At 57.7% G+C, this 27,704-nt stretch overlaps 5 protein-coding genes and 1 long non-coding RNA gene across 10 annotated transcripts in view; 2 read left to right on the top strand and 4 right to left on the bottom strand.

The window, feature by feature from the left end:
• Window positions 1–16,355, top strand: part of PSKH1 (protein serine kinase H1) — a 40,564-nt gene extending 24,209 nt beyond the window's left edge. Inside the window, exon 3 of the mRNA XM_081807436.1 lies at window positions 266–16,355. Coding sequence (XP_081663562.1) covers window positions 266–583 — 318 coding nt within the window. The 3' untranslated portion in view covers window positions 584–16,355. The remainder of the gene's footprint in view (window positions 1–265) is intronic.
• On the bottom strand, window positions 2,471–4,760 carry CTRL (chymotrypsin like). The gene is given in 8 exon segments (XM_006730098.3): window positions 2,471–2,973; window positions 3,062–3,195; window positions 3,282–3,373; window positions 3,375–3,448; window positions 3,619–3,700; window positions 3,818–3,897; window positions 3,989–4,092; window positions 4,688–4,760. Coding segments are annotated over 8 exon segments (792 nt in total). The 5' UTR covers window positions 4,752–4,760; the 3' UTR covers window positions 2,471–2,811.
• Window positions 6,504–9,328, bottom strand: PSMB10 (proteasome 20S subunit beta 10). Of its 2 annotated transcripts, XM_006730097.3 has the most exons (8): window positions 9,183–9,328; window positions 8,849–8,936; window positions 8,664–8,761; window positions 8,415–8,555; window positions 8,014–8,129; window positions 7,845–7,903; window positions 7,024–7,175; window positions 6,504–6,897 (listed from the first exon to the last, which is right to left on the bottom strand). In XM_006730097.3, exons 1-8 carry the CDS (start codon window positions 9,236–9,238, stop codon window positions 6,786–6,788), a joined length of 822 nt encoding a protein of 273 aa, XP_006730160.1. In that variant the 5' UTR covers window positions 9,239–9,328; the 3' UTR covers window positions 6,504–6,785. The 2 variants fall into 2 exon arrangements, with proteins under 2 accessions (XP_006730160.1, XP_030880402.1); XM_031024542.2 differs by lacking the exon at window positions 7,024–7,175.
• LCAT (lecithin-cholesterol acyltransferase) lies at window positions 10,924–14,225 on the bottom strand. 2 transcript variants are annotated; one of them, XM_006730091.3, is made up of 6 exons: window positions 14,001–14,225; window positions 13,148–13,304; window positions 12,953–13,068; window positions 12,767–12,862; window positions 12,461–12,685; window positions 10,924–11,519 (listed from the first exon to the last, which is right to left on the bottom strand). In XM_006730091.3, the coding sequence occupies exons 1-6, from the start codon at window positions 14,152–14,154 to the stop codon at window positions 10,945–10,947; spliced, it is 1,323 nt and encodes a 440-aa protein (XP_006730154.1). In that variant the 5' UTR covers window positions 14,155–14,225; the 3' UTR covers window positions 10,924–10,944. The 2 variants fall into 2 exon arrangements, with proteins under 2 accessions (XP_006730154.1, XP_081663560.1); XM_081807434.1 differs by having other exon boundaries at window positions 12,767–13,068.
• The window catches only part of SLC12A4 (solute carrier family 12 member 4), a 22,133-nt gene continuing 8,803 nt past the window's right edge, over window positions 14,375–27,704 (bottom strand). For 2 of the 3 annotated variants that reach the window (XM_006730092.3, XM_081807407.1), the window contains exons 4-24: window positions 26,047–26,193; window positions 25,907–25,961; window positions 23,604–23,734; window positions 22,134–22,375; window positions 21,772–21,986; window positions 21,071–21,235; window positions 20,887–20,985; window positions 20,613–20,670; window positions 20,069–20,243; window positions 19,512–19,630; window positions 17,989–18,087; window positions 17,678–17,797; window positions 17,369–17,473; window positions 16,956–17,124; window positions 16,471–16,666; window positions 16,185–16,354; window positions 15,963–16,094; window positions 15,778–15,885; window positions 15,391–15,578; window positions 15,137–15,270; window positions 14,375–14,957 (exon numbers count right to left, since the gene is read on the bottom strand). In XM_006730092.3, coding sequence (XP_006730155.1) covers window positions 14,866–14,957; window positions 15,137–15,270; window positions 15,391–15,578; window positions 15,778–15,885; window positions 15,963–16,094; window positions 16,185–16,354; window positions 16,471–16,666; window positions 16,956–17,124; window positions 17,369–17,473; window positions 17,678–17,797; window positions 17,989–18,087; window positions 19,512–19,630; window positions 20,069–20,243; window positions 20,613–20,670; window positions 20,887–20,985; window positions 21,071–21,235; window positions 21,772–21,986; window positions 22,134–22,375; window positions 23,604–23,734; window positions 25,907–25,961; window positions 26,047–26,193 — 2,919 coding nt within the window. In that variant the 3' untranslated portion in view covers window positions 14,375–14,865. The remainder of the gene's footprint in view (window positions 14,958–15,136; window positions 15,271–15,390; window positions 15,579–15,777; window positions 15,886–15,962; window positions 16,095–16,184; window positions 16,355–16,470; window positions 16,667–16,955; window positions 17,125–17,368; window positions 17,474–17,677; window positions 17,798–17,988; window positions 18,088–19,511; window positions 19,631–20,068; window positions 20,244–20,612; window positions 20,671–20,886; window positions 20,986–21,070; window positions 21,236–21,771; window positions 21,987–22,133; window positions 22,376–23,603; window positions 23,735–25,906; window positions 25,962–26,046; window positions 26,194–27,704) is intronic. The other variant, XM_081807406.1, reaches the window with a different exon arrangement.
• The window catches only part of LOC115939813 (uncharacterized), a 21,861-nt gene continuing 18,846 nt past the window's right edge, over window positions 24,690–27,704 (top strand). Inside the window, exon 1 of the long non-coding RNA XR_014141002.1 lies at window positions 24,690–25,980. This is a non-coding gene — a long non-coding RNA (uncharacterized LOC115939813). The remainder of the gene's footprint in view (window positions 25,981–27,704) is intronic.

Raw genomic sequence — 27,704 nt, 5'->3', positions numbered from 1 at the left:
TTGCTGCTTGGGGAGGGGAGCAGGTCCTTCTCCTATTTGTCGTGTGGACTCCTTACTCAGAACAGCCGCTGCTTGGTGGCGTGGGCCGGTGTTGGGTGGGAGGGGGAGGCCCAGAACGCTGCACTTGGGAGGAGCCGGGCAGGGCCTTTCTCCATGGGGAGAGTGCGGGAATGCTGGACGGTTCTCAGTGCCGTGCTGGTGGCATCGTCAGGATGGGGAGAGCATGTTGAGTGCTCTTGCTCTAATGCTTGTCCTTGGCCTCTAGCCCTGGCCCAGTGTGTCCAATCTGGCCAAGGACTTCATTGACCGCCTGCTGACAGTGGACCCCGGCGCCCGCATGACTGCGCTGCAGGCCCTGAGGCACCCATGGGTGGTGAGCATGGCAGCCTCTTCATCCATGAAGAATCTGCACCGCTCCATCTCCCAGAACCTCCTCAAACGTGCCTCCTCACGCTGCCAGAGCACCAAATCAGCCCAGTCCACGCGTTCCAGCCGCTCTACACGCTCCAACAAGTCGCGCCGCGTGCGGGAGCGGGAACTGCGGGAGCTCAACCTGCGCTACCAGCAGCAGTACAATGGCTGAGCCGCGGGGCTGCGGTGCGGACGGGCCGCGGTCCCAGCTGGGCCACGCGTTGCCGGGCCCCTGGGGCCCCATGCCCTCTCTGGAGATAGGCCTGTATGGCCAGTGGCAGGTGAATGGCCCCCGCCCCTTCCCTGTCCCTTTAGCAGCCCCCATCCTCATCCTGGGCCTGAGCCTGGTGTGAGAGTGGAGGGAGCCTAGGGGTCTGTGAGCGCTCTGAACTGGGAGCCTGGCCTGGCACCAGTGCTCTTTTTGGTGGGCAACTGCTCTGCTAGAAGTTGGGGAAGGGGTAGGACATGGCCTTCAGGCTCCCTCACCCCTTGGCTCTTCCCCAAGACCAAAGAGGCATGTAGTGCCGGGCAGAGGGTGTCCTGTGGTCCCAGGACTCTTTGGGACAGTTACTTCTGAAACCCTCTTCACTGAACCTTCTCTGGCCCCCCATATTCCATTGCATCCTGATCTGTGCCCCAGTGAGAGGCCCAGGGAGGCACAAAGCTTGTGCCTCAGCTGGACTCTCAGCCCCTGGCTAAGTCCAGACAGTCCCCCACCTCCCACCCAAGATCTGCCTTCCTTCATGGTGCCTCCAGGGACCCCTCCTGGCCCCAGGACTGGCTAGAACCTCTGATGGTAGGGCCATGGCATGGTCCTTGGCCCTTCTGGACTATGTGGCCATGTTGGTAGCAGGCTTGTTCCAGGCTCCAGCCTCTCTCTGCCAGTGAGAGACCTCCTGCCCACCAGCCCACTGCTCTCAGTGCCTTCTTTGCAGAGCCCGCTATATACACTTCTCCCCCCACCTTGGATGCCCATTCTATTCCCTGGGTGCCTCCTTCCCAACTGTGGGGGATTAAAGGGAGCCCCACTGCTGCTACCTGGGGAATGGGGGCACCAGGGCCAAGGCAGGGGCCAGGGGCTTCCCAGGGAGCGCCCCATCAAGATTCCAGTGTCAGCCCTGGTTCCACCCTTGGTACCGCGCATTGCCCCTTCCCTTCAGGCTCTGCTGTTCCCTCCTCGAAACTGCATGAGGGCGCCATCTAGTGTCTGACATGAGTATGGGCAGCCTAGGACTGACCACTGCGCTCATCCTTCATCCTCTAGAGAAAGTGGGAAGGAGCTGCTGTAGTGAGGAAAGGTCCCCAGGCTGCTCAGCACTCCCCTTCTGCTGAGCTGCTGCGCAGCTCCAGTTGGAACTTAGCCGTACTGTGTGACCTGCCTCTGAACCCTGAGTGCCTGGGGCCCTGGCCTTCTCACAGCTGGCCTTGCCTGGTCCAGCCTGGCCCTGCTTTCTTTCACAGCATTACCCTTCCAGCTTGGGCTCTGCTGCATCTCAGGCTGGAGGGAGCCCCTGCAGGAGGTGGGTGGAATTGGGTGGCTGCTTTCCCAGAGGCCTGAGCCAGACCATCCCGATGTCAGTCATGGTGCCTCCCCTGCACCCCCCACCCCAAACCAGGCTGGAACCCAAGTCCCCTTCCTCCACAGCTGCTTTCAGTGGGTAGGAAGGAGCTGGGGCCCAGCTTTAGCCTTAGCTAGACTGCAGGGCCTCTGCCAGGGAGGGATTGGCCCTCACTGTTGCTCCCAGTGGGTAGCCTTGGGCCAGGCTCTCCTCTTTCTGCATGTGCCACCTCCAGTGAGAAACAAAGCCAAAGAGACCACTCTGGGCCAAGCCAGTTGTGCCTTATACATCTCCTCCCATCTCCAGTGCTCCTGGCACAAGGCAGCAGAGAGCCCAAGTCCTGTGGCCTCAGAATTCCTCCCATTTCCCCAAGTGCCTCGGGGGCCTGAAGCCCTGGGGATTTATTTCCTCTCATGTCCAAGGTAGGTCTGGTCCTAAGGGTAAGATAGAGGGCATTTGGAGATTGGGCCTTTATGCCATGGACCATGCTGGAGAATGTGCAGTTATTTATTTTGTGTACCCCGGTTGTAAATGTATCCTCTGTATTCAATAAACAGGCTGCCCTCCCCAGGGAAGGCTCCCCATCCATTCTGACAGCCCAGGCTCCTTGCTGTGGACCAGGGGGTTACCTAGGAAGAGGAGAGATGGGGGGCCTGGCCTTGGCATGGCTACTCTAGGAAAATCTGACTCAACATCTGCCATGCCAGAAGTCAGAGTCCCAAGTGGGGAGGGGGACTCCCGAGAGTCTCTCCTTTCCCTTGAAAGGACAGACAAGAATACACAAGAGGACAGAGCATGGGGTCTTTATTGGATTGAGGTGGGGAGAGGGCCTGTGGTAGGCTTAGTTGTAGGCTGTGACCTGGTTGATCCAGGTGCTGAACTTACTAACCCGAGTGTATATGGCAGGCTGGCGCACGTTGCAGTTGCTGGTACCCCACGAGACGATGCCAGTAAGCACCCATGTGTTCCCTTTCTGGCAGACGAGAGGGCCTCCGGAGTCTCCCTGAGGGAGGGAGAGGAGAGTAGTCAGCGTGGGGATGAGGGGGTGCCACAGGGCGGTGCAGAGGACAGGACAGGGGGCTGATGCTCACCTGGCACGAGGAGGCCCCTGCGCCGCCCGCACAGATCATGGAGTCAGTGATGCGTGAGCCCCAGTACTGCCTGCACTGATTCACGGTGACCAGGGGCAGAGCCACCTGCTGTAAGCGCACTGGGGTCGTATTGCCTAGGGGCCAGAAGGGGATGGTTGGGCCCTGGATGACTGCTTCCCACCCTGGCCCTCTCACCCAGATCTTTGGCCCGAGTTCCTACCCACGCCGCTGAGGCGTCCCCAGCCAGTGGTGGCGCACTTGAAGCCCGCAGGCAGCGCCTCATCTGGGGAAGCCAGGCAGACTGGTGAGACTGGCAGGGGAGGCAAGCTTCAGTAGTGTCAGGTCATTGTTTAGGGTGGTGGGGTTCCAGAAAGGGTGCATGATGGCCTGTGGAACCAGGAAGGGGCCAGGTAGGATGGTGGTGGGCATAGGCCCCCCAGGGTTGATGGTTGCTGAGGGGGCTAGCCTAGGGCATGCCCTGAATTCCTCATCCCCAGAGTCCCCCGCCCCCGGCCCCGTCCACTCTTCCTTTCCATGTCTGTAGCCTAGATACTCACCTTTGAGATGGACAGGACCTGCAAAGGCTCAGCATTGGATGATCGGTCGTACTCGCCCAGGACAACAACGTGGCGGCCAGGGCTGCAGTGAGAGTGGGGTTGGGCAGCCGCAGGGAGGGCAGAGTGACAAGAGAGGGGCATCCGGGGGAAGGAGGTGGGGAGAGGTGGGCTCGGGGGCAGGTAGAGTAGGAGTACTCACCTGACATTGCAGTGGGCAGCAGTGACCACCCAAGACTGGCTGATGAGGGAAGCCCCGCAGAAGTGGAAGCCGCTTCTGTCCTGGGGTCAGGGGTCAGAAGTAGGGGTGGGCTCAGGCTGCACCTAGGCATGAAGCACCTGGTACCCTGCCCCACCCCTGGGGTGCATGTACCTGCAGGGAAACCTGCCAGGGCCAGGAGCCCGACACTGCATTCTCTCCGTTGACAATCCTCTGGCTGAAGCTCAGTACCGGCTTGATAGCAGGAATGCCGCAGCCTGGCCATTGGGATGGTGAGGACCTACTTCCCACACCCCCACAACCCCACCCACCTCTCCCCACCTCCTCCTGGGTCCAAATTGAGAGGGCTCGTCACTACCCCTTCTCACCCTGAGAATCTCTAGGTATCTTGGTTACCTATGTCCCCAAATTCTGTCCGTTCTCTAACATCTCTCTCCACCCTTACTTCCCATTGTTCCCCAAATTCACCCCCACCCTCCAACTCAGGCCATTTTTTTCCCTGACCCCTGGGATAGTCTCCTCCCTGGCTTCGCCACCTGCTCCAGCCTCAACAGCGAGAGGCTTCTCCCTAAACTACACGTCCAACCTTCACTTCTCAGCTTCCTAAACCCTCCCTGGCTCCTAGCTCTGGCCTGATCTCCTGTCCCATTTGTGAGACCAGTCCCTGCCCACCTCTTGCCCCGACCCTCCCGCAACCCTGGCACATCCTTTTTCCTTTACCCACTCTGTTCACCTGGTTCCCTTCCAGCCAGTCCAACTCCTTCCCCGAGCCCCTGGGCAGGAAGCCTGGGCTGGTTTTAGGAGCCGGGTTGCTTTAGGGCTGGTCATCAGGGCTAGTCCAGGCCCACTCACCCCAGGAGGAGCCGAGGAGAACCAAGTTAAGGGTCAGACTGAGCAGCAGCATTGTGGCAGGCATGAGGTTGAGAGCTGGACCTGCTTTTATGGTTCTCCTCGTCCTTGGGCAAAAGTCCTAGGCCTGAGGCCAAGCCATCTGTGTGGGCTCAGCCCTCTCCCATGCTCTGGTCAGGAGGAGGGTCTCTAGGCCAAGGTCCTGGACCCAGGCCTAGACTTTATCAGATAGAGCCCAGGTGTGGGGCTCTCACCTCCACCCCCTAGAGCCTGGTCTCTGATTGGCTCCCTGAACCACCTCACATCCCAGGTGTTGAGTGCTGAGTAGCAAGGACTTAAACGGTTGTTAGGTCTGTGTGGACTACCTGGTGGCTGGGATCAGGGAAGTTTCTCAGGGCTGTCAGGGGCACCAGACAGAGAGGCGTGCTCAGCACCCAGGGGTGTTCCTGATGGGTGGAGGGAATGTCCAGCTGTGCTGTGGAGGGCCAGGGCCATGCGGCCAGGGCAGGGGTTCTGGCAGGTCACAAATCTAACAGCATCTCAGTGATTTCTCACCAACTTGGAACAGGAGTCAGTTTGCCCAAAGAGATGGTGACTCTCCCACAGCACACTGGGTGCGTTTGGACCCAAACCGTCATCTGGTTCTGAAACCCACACTCTTATTGATGAGATGACACCTGGGAGAGGCCTGGTACACAGTAGGGTAAGGTGTGAGCCCTTGGTGACTGGCTGACCCTGGATGGAAGTTACAGGTGCAAGGGTGACAGCCATCAAATCTCTGACAGCCTCCAGGCCTTGGGGCTCCCGTGGGCAAGCTCTTGGTGTCCACAGCCCATCTGAGGAAGAGAAGACAGCCCTGTGTGCAAACCTGCAATGGGTAAGTTGACTGGGCTCCTAGAGGTGTGGGGGGTGCCAACTGACTCCAAACTTCAGTTAAAAAAAATAAGATGTGCTAATGGTTGAACAGAGGGATGGAAATGTGATCAAGCAAACATAACAATAGTAACTGTAAAGTCGATTGTGGGTATATAGGTGTTCAATGCAATTCTTTCAGCTTCTATGTTTAAAAATCTTCATAATAAAATACTGGGGGGAAAAGCACAATCAGGAGCCCAGGGAAGTCCAGCTCAGAGTAGACCCTCCCCAGGGGTTGGGCAGACTCTTAACAGTTCCGAAGCTCCAGTGGAATCAGCCGTTCTGAGGGCAGGATGCTCCTGCCAGCACATGGCACCTAGGCTGGCCTCAGTGGGTGCTCAGCAAAGGTTTGCTGGATAAATGTGTCATGTCATCTCTCTCTGCATGAGAGATGGACCTCAGGGTGTGCCTGGTCAGGTGAGCGGTTGCGCAAAGGTATTTCAGGGGTGAGGAGTGTTCTGTGAGAACTTGCCCTTAGAGTCAGGGAGCAGCTCCTCTATCAGCATTGAGGGCTAACTCTGTGGGGTCCATGGGGGCCTCCTTGACAGAGGTGTGGGCTTTGCCATGGGACACTGATGAGCCAGGTAAAGGCTGTAGGTGGGGCAGTGTGGGGCCTTCTGGGTTTTACAACAGTCCCCAGTGGACTAGAGGGCAAGAACAAGGCACTGGAGTGGTAGGGGGACCTCTATGGTGTAGAGAGTCAGGAGGGGACTTTCCACCTTGAGCTGCAATGCTTGCCAGGGCTGGGGTTCTGGAGGAGTAGATGCCTAAGGCGATGGGTAAAGGGCACCTCTTAGGCCAGGCCCTGGAGCCATGCAGGGAGTGGCCCTGCAGGTGTACATTAGCCACAGAGTCCTGATGGCTGCTTGTCCCCCCCTCCACCCAGGAACAACACAGCCATCTGTTTAGGTGTTTTGGTTTTTTTGTTTTTTAAAGATTTTATTTATTTATTTGACAGAGACAGACACAGCGAGAGAGGGGAAAAGCAGGGGGAGTGGGAGAGGGAGAAGCAGGTTTCCCGTGGAGAAGAGAGCCCGATGCGGGGCTCGATCCCAGGACCCTGGGATCATGACCTGAGCTGAAGGCAGATGCTTAACTGAGTGGGCCACCCGGGTGCCCTGTTTAGGTGTTTTGTATTTCCTGGGTTTACTCCCCCCTTGTTCCAAGCCCTAAGCATCATCCTACTTCACTCCACCTCCATGGCCTGCACGGTTTCCTCCAGCAGCTCCAGGGTCAGTGGCTTCACTGTCTGGGACAGCACAGCTGTGGTCCCAGGGGCAAAGTGGTAGTGGCTGGGCCTGGGAGAGGAGAGGGACGGCCTCTCAACTTGGGCCCATCATGTGGCCCATCCTCTTCTTGCAGCCCCCATCTCCCCTGCTACTGCCCCATCCTCCCCAGCAGTCCCCCATCTCCCATGCTCCCACCTCTCTATGGGCTTTGTGGGTGAGCTTAATGTTCTCAGAAGCTTGGCGCCGGTCCGCATTATCACACATGCATCCACGCTGCCCCCAGAGCCCAGGTCACCCAGGATCCCTGCAGTGACAGCTTCCACTAGCAGCTCCTGCGCGGCCTCCAGCTGTGATGATATGTGTGCTTGAGGCCCGATGGACCCTTCTGGTATCATCTTCAGGCTACAGCCTAGAGGTTTTGTTCATCTCGAAGCCCAGATTATTTACCATTTGCTCATACCCAGACTCTTCTGTTTCCCTATACCCCCATCGACCCCAAGTTCCCTTGCCCTGGTCTTTGCCTCCCTCTCTCCAGAGACGCTGTGTTCCCAGTGCCCCATCTTCACAAACTTCTCTTGAGTCACTTAAACTTGTGGTTCTGCTTCCAGTGCTGTGCACCCAACCAATGTGGTCTTGCTCCCCAGTCTACTGGCTCACTGCTTTTTCCCTTTTGGGCCTTAGGCACCTCTGAAGCAACACATGTCATCCACTTTCATCCCACCCTAAACAAAATCCAGACTCCAGACCCCACTTGCCCGTTACCTCCTCCCTCAGCTTCAAAGGGTCCTGAGCTTTGACTTCTCCAGGCAGTCCAAACTTTGGCACTGACGGTCGTCTGCTGGAACAGCGCTTCTTCACTCTGACTCCACTGGCCCCTCAGTCTCCACTCAGTCGTCACCTCCAAGAAGCCTTCCCTAACCTCTAGACTAGGCCATGATACCTCACCTTTGTGTTACCAGAGCTCCCGCGTGCCCTACCCATCAATGAACGCGTAGTGAGGGACAGCGGTTGCTTACCCTCATGTTCGGCTGGAACCGATCCTCCAGTACCGCCAGGGCGGCGTCCTGGCCGGAACCTGCAAATAGGAGGGGCATTTGAGGCCAGTCGTGGCCACCCGGCCGCGGGACGAACGTGAGGCCACGGTCGCAGGGTCGGGATTCGTGGGGAAGGGGCGGAAGCGCTCACCCAGGGCTGTGAAGGGCAGACGGCTGTAGGAGCCGTGGGGGTGCACGCTGTAGAGCTGCGGTCCAGTCAAGTCTACTCCGCCCACTATCAGCGACGCGCCCACGTGGCCCCGGTACCTTTTCACGGAATGGGCGTGGTCAGCCCCAAGCCCTGGGCTTCAGGTCCCGCCCCTCCGTGACACCGCCCTCGGACCCGAGCCCCGCCCGTTCCTGTGGTCTGGCGCCCCGGTACTAACATTGCTCCTTCCTGTTGCCCAGCTCCTCTTAGGTCGGCCTTTTCCGGTCTCCGGGGCTCTCGCAGCCCCGCCCTTCCTCCTGTCCTTCCTCCTGTCCCACATCCTCTCAGTCCCGCCCTCCCTACAGCGGCCCCTCCTCAGGGTCATCTTAGCCCCGCCCCAGTACCGGAAGAGCGTCTGGCGCAGAACGCGCGTGACCGTAGCCACGCGAATCTCCCGGCCCGTGGACAGGGCGTGTAGCTCCATGTTGGACGCCGCCAGCCGCGTGGTCATTTCGGCGTCCGCGGCTACTCCAGCCCCACAGCAGCTGAGAACGAAGAGGGGGGTCGGTGTGGGCGGGGCTAGGGCCTGCGGGGCCGGGAATGGGAACGAGGGTCGGTTCTTGAGTGGGGCAAAGGGGTTGGGGATTTCTCACTAGATTTTGGGGGCGATGAAGTGGATCTTCTCGCAGTTCTTGTCCATCACAACCGAATCGCTAGTGGCCCGCGTATCCGCGCCCAGGATGACCCCGTCCTGGGGACGGAGAGGGGCCGCTGGCTCAGTGCCTGTCCGATTCCCCAGCAATCCCTCTAAACCCTCCAGTCCCAAGTCCCTGCTCACTTGGAACACAAGGCCCGCGATGGTGGTACCGGTTCTGTGTGCCTGAGGGATCCGGAGCCCTGGGAGGACTCGTTCTAAAGATGCATTTCTGGAAACGGAGTGGAGAGGCCCAGGCTGAGGTTCCTCTTCTGGGACTCCATCCGTCACATCCTCCAGCTCTGTCCTAGCCTCCCTCACCTCTAGGGGTGGGAGCATAGGAACCCAAGTCGCCCAGCACACGCTGCCGCCCCTCCGCCCCCACCAGGAATAAAGGCCCTGGGGCTTCCACTCCCAGAAGCCCTCGTGGAGAACATAGGCAGCACCACTCCCGACCAACCCCCGCCCCCCCCATCACCTCTGGCAGTTCTCGAAGGAGAAGCCCCTTCGGGGCTCTAACGCAGGCTTCAGCATCTGGAGGTGGGCAGGGTGGTCCAGGGGTTGGGGGTCTACGTTGGACCAGAGCGGAGCAAGAAGGGCCAAAATCGGGTGCTCTGTCAGGCAACCCCCTAGCCCTTCTGACGCGTCTGGCTTTCGGTTTCACCTTTCCTCAGAGCGTGGCTGGCCCCCTTCTGCAGCTTCTCTTTCACTTTCACCTTCACCTCTGGTCCTGGGCAGCTTGGCAAAGGGGAGATGTCCTTGCCTGGCTTTCCATCCTGCTCCCTAGTCCTCTGAACAGAGGGACAAATGCCTCCGTCTGGCCATTGTTCAGTAGCTCCTCCCCCTTCCAGCCTGAGTCCCTAGCTTTTCCTATCAGTATCCCAACTCTAACCTCAAGTCCCTCAGCCCTAAGGCTGTCACACTGGCCAGGTTTCTGTTACTTGCCTCCCAACAACATCAAGCATGGCTGCCTTTTGTCCTTTGGCACCCTCTTTCTTTCAGCTCTTTTGTTGCCTTTGCCTTCTCCCTGAAACCTGAAACACCAAAGCTCAGTCCTCCACCATGGTGACCGATCCTTCCTGCTTCCCTGTCTCAGGTGCTGTCTTCCCTCTCTCAAGAGGGATGCTGTGGGGCTGTCCATCTAGTGGCCTGGAGGCATGCTTGCCTCTGCCCATGGCCCAGCCTTAGTTTTCCTCCCAAATGACCCTTTATCTGTCCACATCTTTCTCCTAACCACCGCTTTAGTCTCAGCTAGCCTCATCTCTCCCCTGGATACTGCACTACCCTCCCTGGCTTCCCCAAGCTTCCTGCCCCTCAGCCCCCACCCCAGGCTACCCTTTAGCTTGCAGAGAAGGGACTCTTTCTAGATTGCAAATCTGGTTACGCTCTTACCCTGGTTAACCCCTTCAGCAACTGCATATTGCTCTTAGGCTCAAACCCAAGTCTTTACAGCAGCCCACATTACCCTTCTCATCCCATCTGATCTCAGAATAGGCACCACCTCCTCTGGAAAGCCTTCCCTGACCCACAAGACTCAGCCCCTTGGTGCTCCCTAAACTTTTCTCTCAGACCACTTAGCTCCATTAATTAAATCTTCATTAGAGAAATGATCTGATTCATGGCTGTCTCTCCCCCAGATTTTAAACTCTTGCGCTTCTGTCACCCACTTAGCACTCAAAAGGCCCTGTCTAGGGGGGCACCTGGGTGGCTCAGTCGGTTGAGCGTCTTGCCTCGTGATTTTGGCTCAGGTCATGATCTCATGGTTTGTGGGGTCCAGCCCTGTGGTGGGCTTTGTGCTCAGCCGGGAGCCTGCTTGAGATCCTCTCCCTCTCCTTTGCCCCGCGCCCCCATAAATAAACCTTAAAAAAAAAAAAAGGCCCTGTCTAGTGGTGGGATCCACCTGCCCTTTGGGGAGCGGGCGGGGGACAGCTCACCTCTTCCCTGCCTTGCACCCTTGGCTCCAAGTGCCCCCATCCGACAGCTGTGTGCGCAGCTACCTCCAGTCCCCCATCCCCAGAGCAGAGGCAGCCTACATAAACAGCTCATCCAGGAGAGTGGGAAGCTCTACATCTCAGGGTTCCATATTCAATCCCAGGCTTCACCAAAGTCCATCTTGCCCTGACCTTCCACAAAGTACCAGGCCTATGGCTGCTACTCAGCGAAGCCTAGTGGGTGGACACTAGTGCCTCCTCCTCAACCCACAGGACACAGGTCAAAGCTTAGAGAGCAAAAGAAGGTCTTTATTCGGGGGGCAGAGGCCCTGGGCTGGCAGTTGGGGGTTCAGGGGTGCTACGTCGGTAGGTACCCAGCAGGATGGCATTGATGTGCTCCAGAGTCTGGTTGCTAAAGACCATGTTGAGGTGCTCTGTCCCATGGAGAGGCAGCAGGTGCACAGGCTGTGGCTGGCGGCTCTGCCAGTGGGCACAGAGCTCCGTGCTGCGTGTGGCCACAGTGTCATCACCGTCCTCGTAGAGCACCCCCACGGGGTCTGTGTAGGGGAAGCCGTGGTCAAAGATGTAGGTGCGGGGTGTGGGCAGGCCCACGCCATACAGACAGTATACTTCCACGCCAGGTGCTGGGAGGCCTGCCAGTAGGTCACGTGACTGGAGCCACATGTACCAGCCTTCCTCAAAGTGCACATCTGCAAAGAAGCGCTGGAAGTCACGGCCTGTGTAGTTGATGCCGGGCGTGGAAATGAACACATGGTCCTCAGGCCATGCCTCGCTGGAGGGAAACATCCAGGGGGAGGTCGTTGATATACGCTGTTCCTCTCTCAGCTTGATGCTGGACATGATCGGGATGCCCTGGTTGTCACCTGTGAACACAAAGCCAGGTGGGTCAGGGAGCCTGGCCACCTCTGGCCCACACCTTGCCTCCCAGCCCAAGCTCAGCCAGATGCTCAATCTTGTCCCTGGCCAATTCCAACGCTGACTCCAAGCCACAAACTCGGAGCAGGTCTGGCATTCAACAGGTGTTCAATGTGTGCTTACTGAACGAGAGGCCCTGGTGGCACGTCTGTGGGGCAGAGCTGTAGAGCCTCAAAAGGAGGGAGAAGTTGGTTTCCTGAAGATGGGTGTATATGTGTGTAGATGGGAGGATGGTGCTGGTGGTTCTCCCTCAGCCAAGTGTCTGCTGGGTCCTGTGGCCTGGGGCTATGCAGGGGTCAGAGCTATGTTCTTGGGAAGGATAAAATTAGACTGTGTCTGTGTTTGGCCCTTATTGATGGAGTCTGATGGAGTCTTTCCCTCAGCACATCGTGAGCTACTGGGGGAAGGTAGAGTCTGGCTGTGCCCAGCATACAATTAGTACTCATATAGTTAGTAGCTGTGCCACTTCTCAGGAAGGGCAGAGGGGCTTCTAGGGTGTGGCCCTGGCTCTGGCAGATCTGTCCTCAGTAGGCAGATCCCTGGAAAACGGGCTCCTGGAAGCAGAAGGCCGCTGAAAGCTGAGTGGGCAGGCCCTGAGACCACAAGGAACAGACGTAGTCCATGTGTCAGATTGCCAGGGTTCACTTCCTTTCTGTTTACTTTCCTTTTGTCACCGAAACACCACCAAAACAGACTTCTGGCAGGAGCTACCAGGCCAGGCCCACTGCTCTCAAGGGGCCAGTGACAGGGGCCAGGCCTCAGGGGTGGTAAATAGCACGGTCAGCCTGGCCTTGTGAGCAGAAGCAGGAGTGAGGGCAGGCCCATGGTCAGTTTCATCCCCCTCCACCCCAGGCCCCTCAATGACACGGGTGGTCTGAGGCCCTCTCACCTGAGGCCAAGACCAGCATGGGCTTGATGGAGCCCCCCCAGGGAGCCCCAAGAGAGATGAATCCATCGACGAAGCGGTCCTTCCAGGCCTGGGGCTGGCGTAGCAAGAAATAGAGCAAGTGTAGGCAACCGAGGCTGTGACCAATGAGGAAGACAGGCTTCCCGTAGGCAGCATGCATCTCCTCCACCAGCCCGGCAAGCTTCCGGTAGTATTCCTCCTGCTGGCCTGCAGCAGGGTGGATGGGGTCAGGGCAGTGGGGGGTCAGGGCCCACCTGCCCCAAGCCCACTATCTGCAGAGACACTCACTGGGCTCCAGCCGCCAGTCGTAGGGGGCGGCCCGCACCGTCTCGTCCCGCACATACCCGTTGTTGACCAGGTTCTGCACCAGTGTGTGCATGTAACCTGTGGGGAAGGTAGCAGCACTGGAGGCTCTGGCCACAGCTCCTGTGGGCCGGCCACGGCTGCAGCCTGCCCCTTCCCCAATAAACACACCTGCCAGCTTGTTGTTGTCCAGGTACTCAACAGAGTAGGTCTTCCCAAAGCCAGGGACACGGATCTGTACACCAGGGGCATTGGACACGCGCCCAGAGCTGCGGTTGTAGACGACCCTGGGGGCAGTGGGACATTCAGCAGGCCAGCAGCCAAGGGGCCGAGCGTGGGGGCCGGGGCAGAGGGGATGGCATGTACCTTGTGTTATCAATCCAGCAGTCCACTCCAAGGGGTAGGAACATATTGAGATCCAGCCAGATGGTGAAGAAGTCCTCCGTCTTGCGGTAGCACATCCAGTTCACCACATCTGGTTTATCCAGCTTGGCTTCCAGCTGATTCCCCAGGCAGCCAGGCACTGTGGGCGCTAGCCTTCATTCTGAATTCCTTGGATTCCTCCCTCGCCCCGCCCCCCATGCCTGTTCCCCGACCTCTCGCTTTGTGACCAGCTCTGCCCCTCCATCTCCCACACCCTCAACCTCCAGGAACTAAGGACTTGATCCTTTACATAAACAGGATCCCACCCCATCCCCCCAGCAGCCCAGGGCCCAGGTTCCCCTCAGGCAGGGAAGGTGCAGGGGCCAAGGCCACTGACCCCTGTCCGCAAAAGGCAAACACCTGGCCTGGCTCTCCATTCATGCCTAAGTCCAAGGTGAGAACAAACAGCTATGGGGGAGTGGGGGCTGGGCCTCGGAGGAGGAGGCAGGCCTTGATGGGCCTCTTCTGTTTTCCTGGGCTGGGCATCTTGTCCTTGCTGGGATGGGGGCTGAGTGGCTGCAGCTGACCACAGCTTGTAATGCCCTGGCCAAGCCCTCAGGCACACCCGCCCCCAACTCCACCCGCCTAGGGTAGACAGCTCAGAGACACAGGAACAGTGTGGTGGGGGAAGGGGTTCATTTCTCTGCAGGAGAAGCCTTTGGACCCTCAAACAGAGAGGCAGGTATCAGGGCGAATGCAGGGGCAGAAGGGCCTTGGCAGGGTCTGCTACCAGGGGGCTGGGGCCCAGGCTCCCCGAGGTCTGGCCTGGTGCATCAGGGGCCTGGCGGGGGCTTACCGAGGATGACGGGCCGTGTGTGGTTACTGAGCTCAGCCTTGGGCGTGGTGTGCGGGGGGAAGAGCACATTGAAAAGCCAGAAGGGGGAGGCAGGGGGGAGCAGCAGCCCGAGCAGCAGCAGCCCCCAAGGCCATGGGGAGCCCGACGGCCCCATTCCAGCCCTAGTGCCTATTGCCCACTGAAGCAGTCCTGGGCTGGCCTTATCTGGAGTGGTGGTGGGAGGGGCCCTAAGGCCAGTGGGAGGGACAGCCTGGCCAATGGGGGTGGCCAGAGGTTGCCGGGAAGGGGCATAGCCTCGGAGCCAGCTCTGGGCCTGGTTTCAGTTCCGCCTTCTTCCCTTGGTGCCAGGGGAAACAGAGCCGGGGCAGCAGGAGGCCCAGAAGTACACAATGTTTTATTGAAAAAAGTCAGGCCCCAGCTGGCCAGTTGCATTCGGCTTGGCTTGGTGGGGGTCCCTGCCCACAGGAGCCTGAGCCAGGTCTTCCTGCAGGTGGGCTGGGCCAGACCCCCCTCCCTTGTCGCCCTTCCCCTCCTCTCTGATGGTGACATCCAAACAATAAATATGCAATAAATAGCGTTCCTGGGCAGGCTGCCTTCAAATCTCCCATGAGCCCCCTTCCCCCTCCCAAGTCTTCTCCCGCCAGGACAGGCCTCCTGGGGTGCTGGATGGGGAAGTCCCCAGACCTCTCAGGGTCCTGCAGAACCTCGGATCCATTGCCATTACCAGCCCAGGCCTGGTCTTCCAAGGAGACCTAGCAAAGCTGGGTCCAGGACAGGGCCGGGCAAAGCAGGGCTGTCGGGTGAGTGCTGGGAGAAGGCTGTTACCCTGGACACTTCCACTCCAAGCCAAAGGTGTATATCCGGCTCAGGAGTAGATGGTGATCACTTCACGGCCACCTCCACGCACCAACAGCACACGCTCGAGGCCCTCAGTCAGCACCTCCAGGAACTCCATGTCTGCAGGGCGTCAGGTCAAGGAGGCAGCACCAGGACCAAGGGGCACCCAGGGAAGTTTGGCCTATTAATCAGAGCTGGGGTAACCTAGCACCCCCCGGGGGCATCTAGGGAGAAGAGGTCCTAGCCTGACCCCATGCGTTGTCCACCTCCCCACTGCCAGCCTTTCCACCAAAGGATACAGTTCTCATCACCTTCGCTGTTCTTGGGGGGGCCAGGCATGTTCAGTAGAACCAGGCGGGCATCGTGGGAGCGCGTGACGATGACTTCGTTGAGCTTCACAGCGGTGTGCATGCGCCGCACATTGGACTGGTCCCTGCAGGTAATGCAGCTGATCACAGGCCCCACCCCTGGCCCACCCGAAGACCCTGTCCACCCCCAGCCCACCTCCACTCCCAGACCCCCGTGTGGTGGGGTCTGTTTTTGCTGCACTCACGGCTTAATATGCACCAGCTCCCGGAAATTGTCAGGGGCGTGGCTGGGGTCCCAGGGCTCCGCCGCCATGTACTTGTCCCGTGTCCATGTCATCTGGATTTTGTCAGCCCCAGCGGCAGACTCGTCTTCCTCGTCGGAGTACAGGCTCTCCAGCCGCAGGGCTGAGTGTCGGTCCTTGACCAGCTGGGCCTGAGGAAAATCAGAGGTGGCCTCAGTGCCACGGGAAAAGGGGGACCTGGATGGCCCAACACGATCACTTGGCCTCCGGGAAATGGGTACTGACTTGGGTGAGGCTGGGTGGGGTGCGCCATTCTGATTCCCCAAAGTGATGGTGTCTCCAAAGCCTGACCTGCCACCCGCCCCTGCCTGAAATGAGAAAGCCACTGACTTCTCGCTCCCGCTCCGTCTTCGTCAGCCTCATCTGCCGCAGCATCTGGGAGCGCTGTTCCATCATCAGTGTCCGCTCATAGGTGTATGCGGAGATATCGCTGTTATGCTGGGGAGAGAGTGGAGCATGAAGAATGGGCTGCATGCAGCCGGCTATCCACAGGGCCACGGGGGCAGGTGACTCACCATCTCTACCACCTCCACCTCAGCCTCAAGGCGCAGGTGGTACAGGAAGACGGCCAGATCCTTCTTCATCTGGATGCTGTTGTCGTCCATCTGGGCCACGGTGAAGATGCGCATCCGGCACTTCCTCCACACCTGGGGCACAGGAGCAGGTAGGTGGCTGAGTCACATTCCAGCCCTCCCAGGGCCCAGCCCTGCCCACCTGGGTCCACCCGCCTGGCCCACCTTGTGCTGGCGCAGCAGGAAGGGCAGAAGCATGAGCATGCCCCCGTCGTGCACAATCCACCAAACGTCAATGTGGCCCTCCAGGTAGCGCTCATGGTTGCTGGGGTAGAAGGCGATGTTCTTGGGCACAAGCAGGGCCAGGTGGGCTGCCGTGGTGCAGCGCACAGTGTCTGGGGGACAGGGGCCACTACTGAGTGCCAGCCTGTGGCCCTCCGGCCTCCACCCTGACTTGATCCCCACAGGGTCCAGCCACATGGCCCAGCCCAGGACCTGTCCCGTCACGCACCAATAAAGGTCTTCCAGGCCCGTGGGTCCTCGCTCTGTCGCCAGCCATAGGGCCAGCCCAGCACCACAGAGTTATGCCTCATGCCGCCCAGGCCGCAAGATTGGATGAGGTGGGCCAGCCCCTCTCGCACCTTGCTGGCTACCACCACCTGGCAGAAGCCCTTCACCTTCTCAATCTCCATCATGTTCTTGATTGTCTGTAGGGAACACACAAGGGTCAGAAGACAAAGGCCGTTAGTGTTCCCTCTGCTGGGCTCCCTCCGCACAGAATGACGTGGGGGTAAGGGTTGGGGAGGAGAAGGAGGTAAGCTGCCCACCCAGAAGCCATGTTTTCTGGGTGGGACAGCCATACCCCCTTGCTCCAGCTCTTAGGGGGCAGCGATGCTGTCCACCTGGCTGGCCAGGATTAGTCCCCTTCTCCTAGGAGTCAGCTGCAGCCCAGACACCTCTAGTCTGGCTCAGCACCCCGCCCCCTAGAGCAGGCACCTGCTCGGCAGCCTGGGCCTCGCCATAGCTCTCCAAGAAGCTGCCCTGGATGACAGAACCGACGATGGTCAGGCCCTTGCCGGCCTTCAGCTGGGAGGCGAAAGTGAGGAGCCGTGGGTACTTCACGTGAAGGTCCTCGTCCAGCTTCAGCAGCACGAGCAGCTGAGGCCTGCAGGGCCCAGATGGAGAGCCTGAGACCTGGGCCACAGGTTTCCAGAGAGCCCCTCTTCTTCCTCCTTTCATAGTTCACAGGCCCCCATAGGTTTGAGGAGTAAGAATCCAAGGGCAGCCCTGACAGCCCTGGGACAGGGATCATGGACTCGGTAGGGAGGGCCAGCACCTCCTGACCTTCCACCCTCACAGCTCCCCCCGAGAACCTAGAGTGGCTCCTGCCAGCCTGGGTGTGAACTCACCGCCAGTTCTTGGTGTGAGGAGGCCCCTCCTCTAGCCGCAGCAGTGCATAGCGGGCAGCACTCAGGGACAGGCCCCGGATCCCGTCACCCCACTCCTTTTCAGCCCTGCGGAGGCCACCACGAGCTGGTGAGCCTCTGGTCCCTCCCGTGGGATTCTGTCCGTGTGCATGTGAGATGGCCGGCAGCCAGCCCGAGTCACAGACCCCCAGCCCCGCACCCATAGTGGCTAGTAATAGATGGCTCAGCTCCCCCAAACCCGGCATACAGACCACCCCACCTGCCCCGACCAGGTGGCAGCCCCTCACTCACCCTTGGTATTCGATGTACTTGTAGATCATGCCTGCAATGAGCATGGCGACCAGGGCATAGTACCAGGAGGAGACAAACATAAGGGCCAGGCAGAGGCTCATACCCAGGAAGGACAGCGCCCTGGGCCAGAGTGGGGAAGGGCCAGAATCAGGGAAAGATCAGTAGGGTCCCAAGCCAAGCCTCCAACACCCCAATCTTTCACCAATAGCAACGCTACCCAGGAAACTCAAACCCCATCCTGGGGGGGAGCTCTTGGCTTCCCCCAAAATTCTTGTGTCAGAGGACTTGGCTCGGGTCCAGATGGTGCTTACCAGTGATAGTACTTGAACCGGGGCCGCCAGTTGGGTGTCCTCAGGAGCGTCTGCACAGCACAGGCCAGGTTCACGAACAGGTAACACATGAGAAAGAACCTGCAGCACAGGGAATGGCTGGTACAGAGCGGCCTCCTTGGCAGCCAGCTGCCCAACGTACCCGCCCTTCCTCAGGCTGGGCCTGGACTCGGAACTGGGAGTGTCGCGGCCCCGCCCTGTGTGGTCAGGTCTCCTCAGCCACACAGCCTGAGGCAGATGGGCCTACTGTAGGGGTGTCCACAGAGCCAGCTCCTAGAGGACAGGCAAGCGTCTGCAGGCAGATGAGGTGGGAAGGGGGCTGCAGGCGGGAGGAACAGTGGCAAGAGGATGGTGCCGAGGAGCGCTCAGTGTCAGGAGATGGCTAGACAATATTCAGGCCTCTGGCCAGGTGACCAGTTGGAGGAAGGGCTGTTGTCAATGTGGAGAGAACCTCGAAGGAACTTGAAAGGGCCATTTTGCATGCCCTGGATTAGGGACACGTGAGGGACTCTGGTGGGTGTGGGAGACCAGCACATGGAAGCCTGCTGCGCCAGCCCTCCAGCTCAGGGGCACAGGGCTGAGGAGAGGGGGCACCAACCTCCACCTTCAGCTGGCAGGAAAGGAAGGGCAGAGAAGAAGGCAGCACAGCTTACTAGAAAAGGCATGCCAGCAGGCAGAAACCCCCAGGAGGGAGAAGTGGTCAGTCCCACTGGGGCCGCGGGGAAGAAGCACCCAGTAAAGGCTGAGCTACAGCCTTGGGCTTGGGCAGAGAGGGCTCACCACCCGATGAAGGTGGCAAGAACAGTTTCAGGTGTGCAGTTACGCACGCGTGGAGCTGGGCAGCAGTGGAGGAGGTAGGTGGAGGTGAGCTGGGGGAGTGAAAGAGCGCGATTCTTGCAGGCCTGGCTGTGGCTGGGGGGCTGCTTCAGGGGGAAGGGAGGACCTGTGAGGCCAAAGGCCGAGTGGGGCAGTGAGGGGTAGTCCAGTGATAGCCGAACAAGCACGAGGGAGTGGAACGAGATGTGTGAGGAGAAACGGAGTAGCACTGGCAGAGGGGAACATGGTAACCACGGGAGCTCTGCCTCAGGGACCCCCAGAAATTGCCACATGCTGACCAACTCGCACGGGGTACTAAGGGACTCAAATGCCCAGCTGACTCCAGGACTTTAAAAGTAAACAACTTTGAAAACAGATGGGCGGGGCAGTGGTGGCTTCATCAAGGCACTCTGGGCTGCCTGCTCTGGGATCTCCCACAGAGGAGTCTGGGACCTGCTGGTCTCTGCAAAACCCCGCATAAGTGCCAGGCTCACTCCTGTACCACCTCCATACCGAGGTAGGCTGAGTTCTGCCATGCACACTTCTCCCCACACAGCCTTACCCTGCTCCCAGCTGGACCCTCAACACCGGACAGGGGCACAGGAAGGTGCTGGGGCCCTGGAATGAGGGGTGCTGAGGGTACAGGAACCCTTCCCAAGACCATTCCCCTGCCCCAGCCCCCAGCTCACATGGATAGAATGGGGGCCACCATGTCAAGGGAGGCAATGAGGATGCCCAGCTCAGCAATGAGTGCCGTCAGGAGGAGTGCCCACGTTGGTTCACCATTTGCCTTTCCATGGCCAAATATCTGCATGCATCAGAGTCAGTGGGGTCAGCAAGGGAAGATGCTGGTCCCATCATCCCCATGCCACACCTTGGGCCACAAGCCACAGCCTGGCCTCCATCATCCCCAAGTCCGTCCTCTGGGGCTTAGGTCACATCCACAGCTGCCCCGATAGGCACCACAAGTTTCTCTGCCCTCCCATCTCTCCAGGCCTCTCTGCTGTAGATGAGCCATAAAAGGCCACGAGGATTCTGGGCCCAAGTAGCTCTGCCAACAGCAGAGCAGGGCAGGGCAGGGCAGGGCTGGGGCAGCGCTCCGCAGCTTCCCAAGGATGGCTACACGGCCCCGGAGCCACTATAGGCCCCAGCAAGATGCAATGCATCTATATCCCCTACCTCTCTACCCCCGCCAGTGTGAGAGGCCAGCCGCACCCATGCTGTGGGGGAGCGCAGAGAGGCTCACCCTGAGGAAGGGAATGATGTTGTCCTTGGCGATGGCCTGCAACAGGCGTGGTGCCCCAGTGAGGCTTTGCAGCCCGGCACCACACGTTGAGAAGAAGGAGCCGATTACGATGACCCAGGGCGAAGGCCAGGCCAATGTGCCCACCACCAGGTTCCTGCTGACGCCATCGCCGTACCTGCAGGGGCCAGGCTCAGGCCATGCTCCATGCAAGGAGCCCCCAAACCCTGGGGAGGGGGGGGGGCTGCCCAGAGTGAGAGATGTCAGCAGTCAGGAAGGATGGCTATGGTGGGCAGAGCCCTGGCCCCTCAGCAAAGAAGACGAGTTCCTCAGCCCCTATCCTTTCCCTCAGCCCAGCCCTGGTCCTGATGCCACCATCCTCTCAGAAGAAAAAGTCCTGGTGGGGCCGGACTCACCTGGTGGCACAGACCACCATTGGCAACCAGCAGGCTGAGGACATGTGTGGGACCACGTGTACGAGGGGAGCTGGTGTCAGGGCAGGCCAAAGCTGAGCCCCCTGCCACAGGGAGGGGCCCAGCTCACTCACTTGTCCCGGAGTACCACACCCTCGATGCAGGCGCCAAAGAGAACCACACTGCTGAAGTCTGCGGCCGCGTCAAGGAAAGCTAGGCCTCGGCTGCCACTGCTGCCCCCACTTGGCCCCCACACAGAACCCACGCGCCCCCTGCCCCGGCAGACAGCTGGGACAGCCCCTCGAGCGCATGCACGTGAAGAGTGAGGTACGCATGCGTCCACGCGTGTGTGGTGTGTGTGCGCCTGCGCAGACCAGGGCCTCCCGCCCGCGGCCTGGGAAAGGATACACACAAGGGAGGTTGTAACAATGGCCAGAATGGTCCCCACAGGGATGGACTTCTGGGCATCACGGAGGTCCCCGGAGCGGTTTGAGCCAGCCATAATGCCTCCAAAAACAACAAGACACCCTCAGGGGCTCCCCGGGAGCGAGGGCAGGGCCGGGGGAAGGGGGCACGGGCGAGAGGTACCCACCTGTTACGGAGGGAAAGAAGATGCCAACCAGCACGGTGAAGGATGTCGCGATGTCAGCCACCACGTACAGGGGCAGGCTCTCCTTCAGGCCGAGGGCATCTGTGGAAGGCAGCCCGTGCTTCTCCACGACCTCGCCCTTCTCCAGGTAGGTGCTCCACAAGTTTTCTGTGGGGGCAGCAGCGTCAGCACCGCAACCCTGCTTACTTCCCAGGGGCAGCGTGGGGCAGCCCAGCCAGAGGCTGCGGATGTAGGAGGCTCTAGGGGTTCGGAATGGGGGGGCAGCGTGGGCCACAGGGAAGGAGCTGTCTTGACAGAAGTCTGACAGGCAAAGGTGGCTGAACCACCATTGACCACAGCCTCGCCACTGCCTGCCTCCTACACAGAGGCCTTTTATGGCTCCTAGGAGAACAATCCCAGGCAGGGTGAGAGGCGGGTGGCTGGGGAGAGAGGGGTTGCCAGAACTTTCTGGGGGCTGCTGCATGCCTGGGATACCGGCCAAACAGGCTCTGTTCACCCAAAACCTAGCTGCCAGGAACGAGACTGAGAGGACACTGCTGGGCCGGGAAGGCAGCCAGACCTGCCCCCCATCCCCGAGCTGGCCACACAAGGACAGCTCTGTGCTCCAGTCCCCTTCCACACTCGCTCCCCGCCGCCTGCTCAGCCCGTGCGTCAGAAGCAGGAGGACGGGAGGGAGAACGCACCCTGGAGCACACCAGCAGCTGCACCAGGGATGCCAGGGATCTCGGTCACATTGTTGACCAGGAAGTAGGGGTCACAGGAGTCAGCGGTAAGGTTAGGGCTGTGGCAGAAGAGGTTCCACAGCTGCGTGGCCACTGTCTCATTGTTCATCATGGTTGTCTTGGCACAGATGTCAAACTGGTCCCGGGACAGGGTCCTGTTGCCCAGCATGCATACTCTGTGGGGGGGGGGGGAAGCAGAAGCATCAGTACCTGCTCAGCTGGAGGGCCCAGTGTGTTCCCATCCTGCAGTCTCTGGGACTTAAAGGCCATCTACTTGGGAGGGATGTCAGTGCAATGCGTGGATGTATTCCCAGGTGACTTACGGAAACACAGGAGGGTCAAAAATTGACTTGATGCCCCCGGCATAGATGGACAGGATGGAGATGATCACACAGGCCAGGAAGAGTGAGGCAAATTTGTTCACATACTTGACACCAACAAACACCACCAGGGTCATGAAGGTCAGAAAAATGGTCCCATACACCCGCATATTGTTCAAGGTAGCACTCGATGTATCGTGAGCGCCTGTTGGGTAAAAAATGGCAGCTGGCGGGGCAATGTAGGTCTGAAACAAGACAGATAAAGAAAGGTTGAGCTTCCTTTTTGGAAAGCTATTTCTGTAATTTTGATTTTCTTTTTAAAAGAATATTCAGAAAAAGACAGTCACAAAAGACCATATATTGTATGATTCTGTTGATATGAAATATCCAGAATGGGTAAATCTGATTAGAGAAAGCAAATTAATGGTTGCCTAGGGCTGGAGGTGAATGGGGAATGACTACCAACAAGAATGGGATTTCTTCCTGGGGGGATGAGAATGTTCTAAAATTGACTGTGGTGATGGTTGCATACCTTTGTGAATATACTAAAAACCATTAACTTGTATACTTAAAATGGGTAGAGAATTGTATGGTGTGTGAATGATATAATTCAGACAGAGAAGTCAACCTGAATAGCTAAACAGTGAACAAATAATGATAGTACTGGATTATGAGCCAAAGAATAAATATCCAGGAGTCCATGCTGATAGAAAAACACAGTTAAATACATAAAGGGGGAAGAGGACACACTTTCCTTACAGAAGAAATCCAAATAATAAATGTAGGAATGTGGGATATGGAAAACAAAAAACAACCCCTCTCCCCCACCTCAGAAGATCCAGGAGCAGAGCCCTACTACAGGCAAAAGACCTGGAGGTGGGGATAGCCAGGCAGTTCCTCTAACATCTATTGTCTGAGGGGTGGGCACTTGTTACCCTGTGCTCCCCACCACCCCTCCATCTCTGCTCTACCAGCTGGGGCAATTCAGTGGGGAGGGGGAGGCTAAGTCAGAGCACACATGGGGCTCATGGAGGGGGCAAAGGTCCGGTGGTTGTTCACCCTTTTAGGGGCAAGGATAACATTGATCTGAAGGGCCTTGGTACAGAGCCCTGCGGGGAGACAGACTTGGCCAAAGCCTACATAAGCCCAGGAGGTAGGCTCTGCATGATCACCAAGATCACTAAGTTAAATGCAACAGTTGACAGACCACCTGCTACGGCTGAAATGGTGCCCAAGTAGATGGAACGCTCTGGGTCAAGGTGAAGGTAGCCAGGCCCCTTCCCTGCCTGGCCCAAACTGGTAAGGGGTTGAAGGGGAGACTGGAGTGAGCAAAGATCTTTCTCCCTTGAGAAGGCCTTCCACATTATAAGCCCCAGACTGTGGCCATAGGTGAGGGGAGCATGAGCAGCCTGGCCTAGGGGAAAGGGACTATTTGGACAAGACTGGAACTGGCCAGGGCTTAGCCTGACTCACCAGCAAGATCTCAATGGCACCGAGGATGTACATGGCTGCTGCAAATGTTGTTCCCAGGTAGAAGCACAGACCCACAGCGCCTCCAAATTCTGGCCCCAGCGAGCGGGAAATCATGAAATAGGAGCCCCCAGCTACAACAGAGAAAGTCAAGGCTGGGTTTTCTGCAAGGGGGTTTCCCCCAGGACAACCCCTCACAACCACCCAGGGTGACAGGGAATGTTTTTCCCATTTACAGATGAGCAGAGGGTTAGGAGGCTTGTGCAAGGCTGCACAGTTACTAAGTGGCTGGGCTGGGATTGAACCCCCTTCCCATCTGACTCCAACACCCAGCACGGGCCAGTGAAATGCCTGCTTTGCTAGGGCAGCTCTAATCCACAGCAGTACTCAGGTGGCCCACTGTCCCCCAACCCCTTGCACTCATGCCAGTCCCCACCGCCTCCTCTAGCTGGGTGTGGCCTATCTCAGCATGCCTCACCCCTCCCAAGGGCTGTGTCTGTTAGTCAGACCCCTCCGGACCAAGGCAAGGGCTGTGCTGTCCAGTTTTTTTTGTCTCCAGGGCCCAACACAGGGCCGGCCACCGGGCTAACCCTCCTGCCTTGAGACTGTGCTTCTATCAGGGTCTAACACCCCTGGCAAGATTGACAAAGTCAACACTGGGCCCCAGGGCTGGTGAGGGTGCAGGGGGACAAGAGTGACCCCATGTTGCTTGTTCAGTCTGCTCCTAATAAAACGTCTCTGGTGAAAAATCTGGGAATAGGGCTCCAAAGACTTTTAAAAAGTTAATCCCTTCCATGCTGTAATCCTACCTCTAGGATCCTCTCTTAAGGGAGCTGTCAAGGGCCTGAACAGAGAGAGATCTGTGTGCAAAGCTGTTCATGACAACGTTTACAACAGTGAAGAACCAGAACCCCAGGGTGGAATAATCACATAAATTAGGTAATATCCTATTGATCCTGTTTCTAACCAAATAAACTGCTTCTAACTCGGGATGGTGGGATTATGGGTACTTTATTTTTATTTATTTATTTATTTTTTAAAGATTTTTATTTATTTATTTGACAGAGAGAGACACAGCGAGAGAAGGAATACAAGCAGTGGGAGTGGGAGAGGGAGAAGCAGGCTTCCTGCCGAGCAGGGAGCCTGATGCAGGGCTCGATCCCAGGACCTGGAATCATGACCTGAGCCGAAGGCAGACACTTAACGAATGAGCCACCCAGGCGCCCCTGGGATTATGGGTACTTTAAATTTTCCTTTCTATATTTTTCTTCACTTTCAAACTTTCTTACAGTAATCATATATTACATTTTTCTCCTCTTACTTTTATACTAATACTAATAAAGCTGTTATTTAAAAAAATAAATAAATAAAGACACAGAAGCCAACCTGAATAGCTGAACAGCCAAAGTGGAACAGTTTGAGCAACAAAATAAATAATGATAGCACTGGATTATGATCCAAAGAATAAAATACATATCCAGAAATCTGCATCAGTATAAAAAATGGTTGAATAGGGGCGCCTGGGTGGCTCAGTTGTTAAGCGTCTGCCTTCGGCTCGGGTCATGATCCCAGGGTCCTGGGATCAAGCCCCACATCGGGCCCCCTGCTCAGCAGGAAGCCTGCTTCTCTCCCACTCCCCCTGCTTGTGTTCCCTCTCTCGCTGTGTCTCTCTCTGGCAAACAAATAAAATCTTTTTTTTTTTAAAAAATGGTTGAATTGGGGCGCATGGGTGGCTCAGTCAGTTAAGCGGCTGCCTTCGGCTCAGGTCATGATCCCAGACTCCTGGGATCGAGCCCCGCATCGGGCTCCCTGCTCAGCAGAGAGCCTGCTTCTCCCTTTCCCTCTGCCTGCCACTCTGCCTACTTGTGCTATCTCTCTGTCAAATAAATAAAAAAAAAAAAGGTTGAATAAATAAATAAACAGGGTCTCTGAGAACTAAGTCCAATCTCATCATCCCTGCTGAAAATGAAAACCCTCTATATTGTCTATCCTATAATCCATAGTGTCTAGACTCCTTGGTGTGGGCCACCCGGTGTGTCCGATTATCTTGTCAGCCCCAGGACCCTTTTTTAAAAAATTACTTTTAGACTAAACAATCAAGACACAAAACATAACAGCAGTCTCAAATTCTGTCAAGCGAGGGTGCTCCTAAGTGTTGGTACTGTCACAGAGTCAGCTATTAAGACCTCATCAGACAACTGCTTGGGGGGAAGGAGGGCATGGGCTTGGTAATGAGGGTCCCCGGGCACATCAAGGTTGATTCTGGACCCCTTCCTCCCATCAGGCCTGGAGTGGCGCTTACCCACCTGGAACCACACCATTGGTGGCGATGGCGCTCATGGAGATGGCTGTCAGCAGAGTCTGTGGGAAGGAGGCCTAGGTGAGCAGCTCGGCTGGGTGGGCTCTGCGGGGTGCCTATGGCCCCCACCCCAGCGAGGATACTCACACAGCAGCAGCAGATGAGCACGATGAGGAGGGCCTGCAGCACACCGGCTGTGCCCACCATCCAGGTCAGCCGCAAGAACAGGATAACCCCGAAGATATTTTGCAGGCAGGGCAGGTACACCCCCATGAGGGTGCCCATGCTGGGTGCCTATGGAACAGGAAGGGAGGAGGGGAGCACAGAACATCAAAGGGGCCCAGATGCACCATGGAAGGCCAGCCCCTGGTCACTCAGAAGACTCCTTATCCCCGGGGTATTCTATCAGAGGATAGGCTGGAATCCCGAGTGTAGTCCTGGGGAGCATGGGGAGTGGGGTGACAGTTAGGATATCTATGCTGACTTCCATATGAAGACAGTTTGGGACTGGAAAGGCATAAAACCTGATTCTTTTTGAAAACCCCACATGTGAGCTTTTGAGCCTCACCTCCCTCTCAAGGTATGGCCCCCTTCCCTTCCTCTCTTCTGTTAAACTTCTAGAAACAAATCAAGATCTGTCTTGGATGCCCACCTTCTCACCCAGCAGGCCCCATGTCACCCATGTCAGAGTCCAAGAAGTTGTCCCTGGGACTCCCTCTCTCCAACCCCCACCTCCAGTCCCAGTGGATGCCAAGTCCTGCCCAGTCTGCTCTCAAGCTGCCCTGAGATCAGCCTGCCTTCCCTCAGCCTTAGTCCCTTGAACTTGGGGCACCACACCTGTGGCACCTGGACAGTGCCCCCCGTGCCTGTCGACTTCTCCACACTCCAGCCCACTCTGCTGCCAGAGCGGGTCTCTGAACACCAAGCCCAATCTCATCATCTGTGCTGAAAACCCTCTGCAGTGTCCATCCTGTAATTCAGTTTGGGCCAGATTCCCTGCTTTGGGCCACCAGGTGAGCCCCATCACCTTCTCTGACAGCTTCAGCCCCAGATGACATTGGTCCCTCACAGCCTCTGAACTAGGACATGTGCTGGACTCTGCCTGGAAGGGTCAGCCCTGTCTCATTGCCTGGCAAACTCTTCAGTTAAAACCTCAGGGGGCTTAACGGTTGCCTCTTCCAGGACATTCTCCTGGGTTGCCTTAGGTTGCCTTAAGCTGGTACTTCCTCTTGCATCCCCTTAATGCATCTGATATACATGGTAACTGTTCACTCGACTATCTCATGACTATACTGGGGTATACTCAGTTTGCTCACTTTTCTATCACCAGCAGGCCATGCAGGTACCCAAAAGATGTTCCTGAGCCCAGTGAGTGGTGCCTTGGAAGGCCTCTGGGATAACCTGCTGGGAAAATCCTGCATAGACAATAGAAACTCAAGCTGAAGGACAGGTGAGGAAAATCCAGTGGGCAAATCCAGACAGGATTTCTCAAATATCTAAGGGCAGACTAGGGGTCATCCAGGAGGCTAGGACAGAGGCTGAAACAAGAAGCAAGGCTAGCACCTTCTTGAAAGGTATCTTATGAGTGCAGCCTAGGGTAGCAGGGCCCTAAGAGCTTCCACCAGAGCCCCAGCAAAGCCTGCTGCCCTGGAGCTGGGGTGGGAGAGAGAACCATGTGGCCACAGGAACTCTACTGAAGGGTCTAGGTCTGGGGCAGGATCTGCGTGCAGCCTAAAAGGACCTCAGAAGGGCCTGGAAAGGCCGGAGTAAGAACAAATGGTCCCTCAAACCGTAGGTGACAAACA

Source organism: Leptonychotes weddellii, chromosome 16 (assembly GCF_054177405.1).
Source record: "Leptonychotes weddellii isolate Sample4059 chromosome 16, ASM5417740v2, whole genome shotgun sequence".
In the NCBI taxonomy this organism is placed as follows: Eukaryota; Metazoa; Chordata; class Mammalia; order Carnivora; family Phocidae; genus Leptonychotes; species Leptonychotes weddellii.
The sequence above is the reverse complement of the archived record's forward strand: the minus strand, read 5'-3'. Positions and strand labels throughout refer to the sequence as shown.

Excerpts from the sequence above, each read along its gene's own strand:
- LCAT (XM_081807434.1), bottom strand. The coding sequence starts at position 14,154 with ATGGGGCCGTCGGGCTCCCCATGGCCTTGGGGGCTGCTGCTGCTCGGG. Across the intron at positions 13,069-13,147 it reads TGCTGGATTGATAACACAAG|GGTCGTCTACAACCGCAGCT; the intron begins GTACATGCCATC and ends CACTGCCCCCAG. Across the intron at positions 12,686-12,766 it reads CGACTGGCGGCTGGAGCCCA|GCCAGCAGGAGGAATACTAC; the intron begins GTGAGTGTCTCT and ends ACCCTGCTGCAG.
- PSMB10 (XM_006730097.3), bottom strand. The coding sequence starts at position 9,238 with ATGCTGAAGCCTGCGTTAGAGCCCCGAAGGGGCTTCTCCTTCGAGAAC. Across the intron at positions 8,130-8,414 it reads CTGCGCCAGACGCTCTTCCG|GTACCGGGGCCACGTGGGCG; the intron begins GTACTGGGGCGG and ends TTCCGTGAAAAG. Across the intron at positions 7,176-7,844 it reads GGTTCCAGCCGAACATGAGG|CTGGAGGCCGCGCAGGAGCT; the intron begins GTAAGCAACCGC and ends ATATCATCACAG.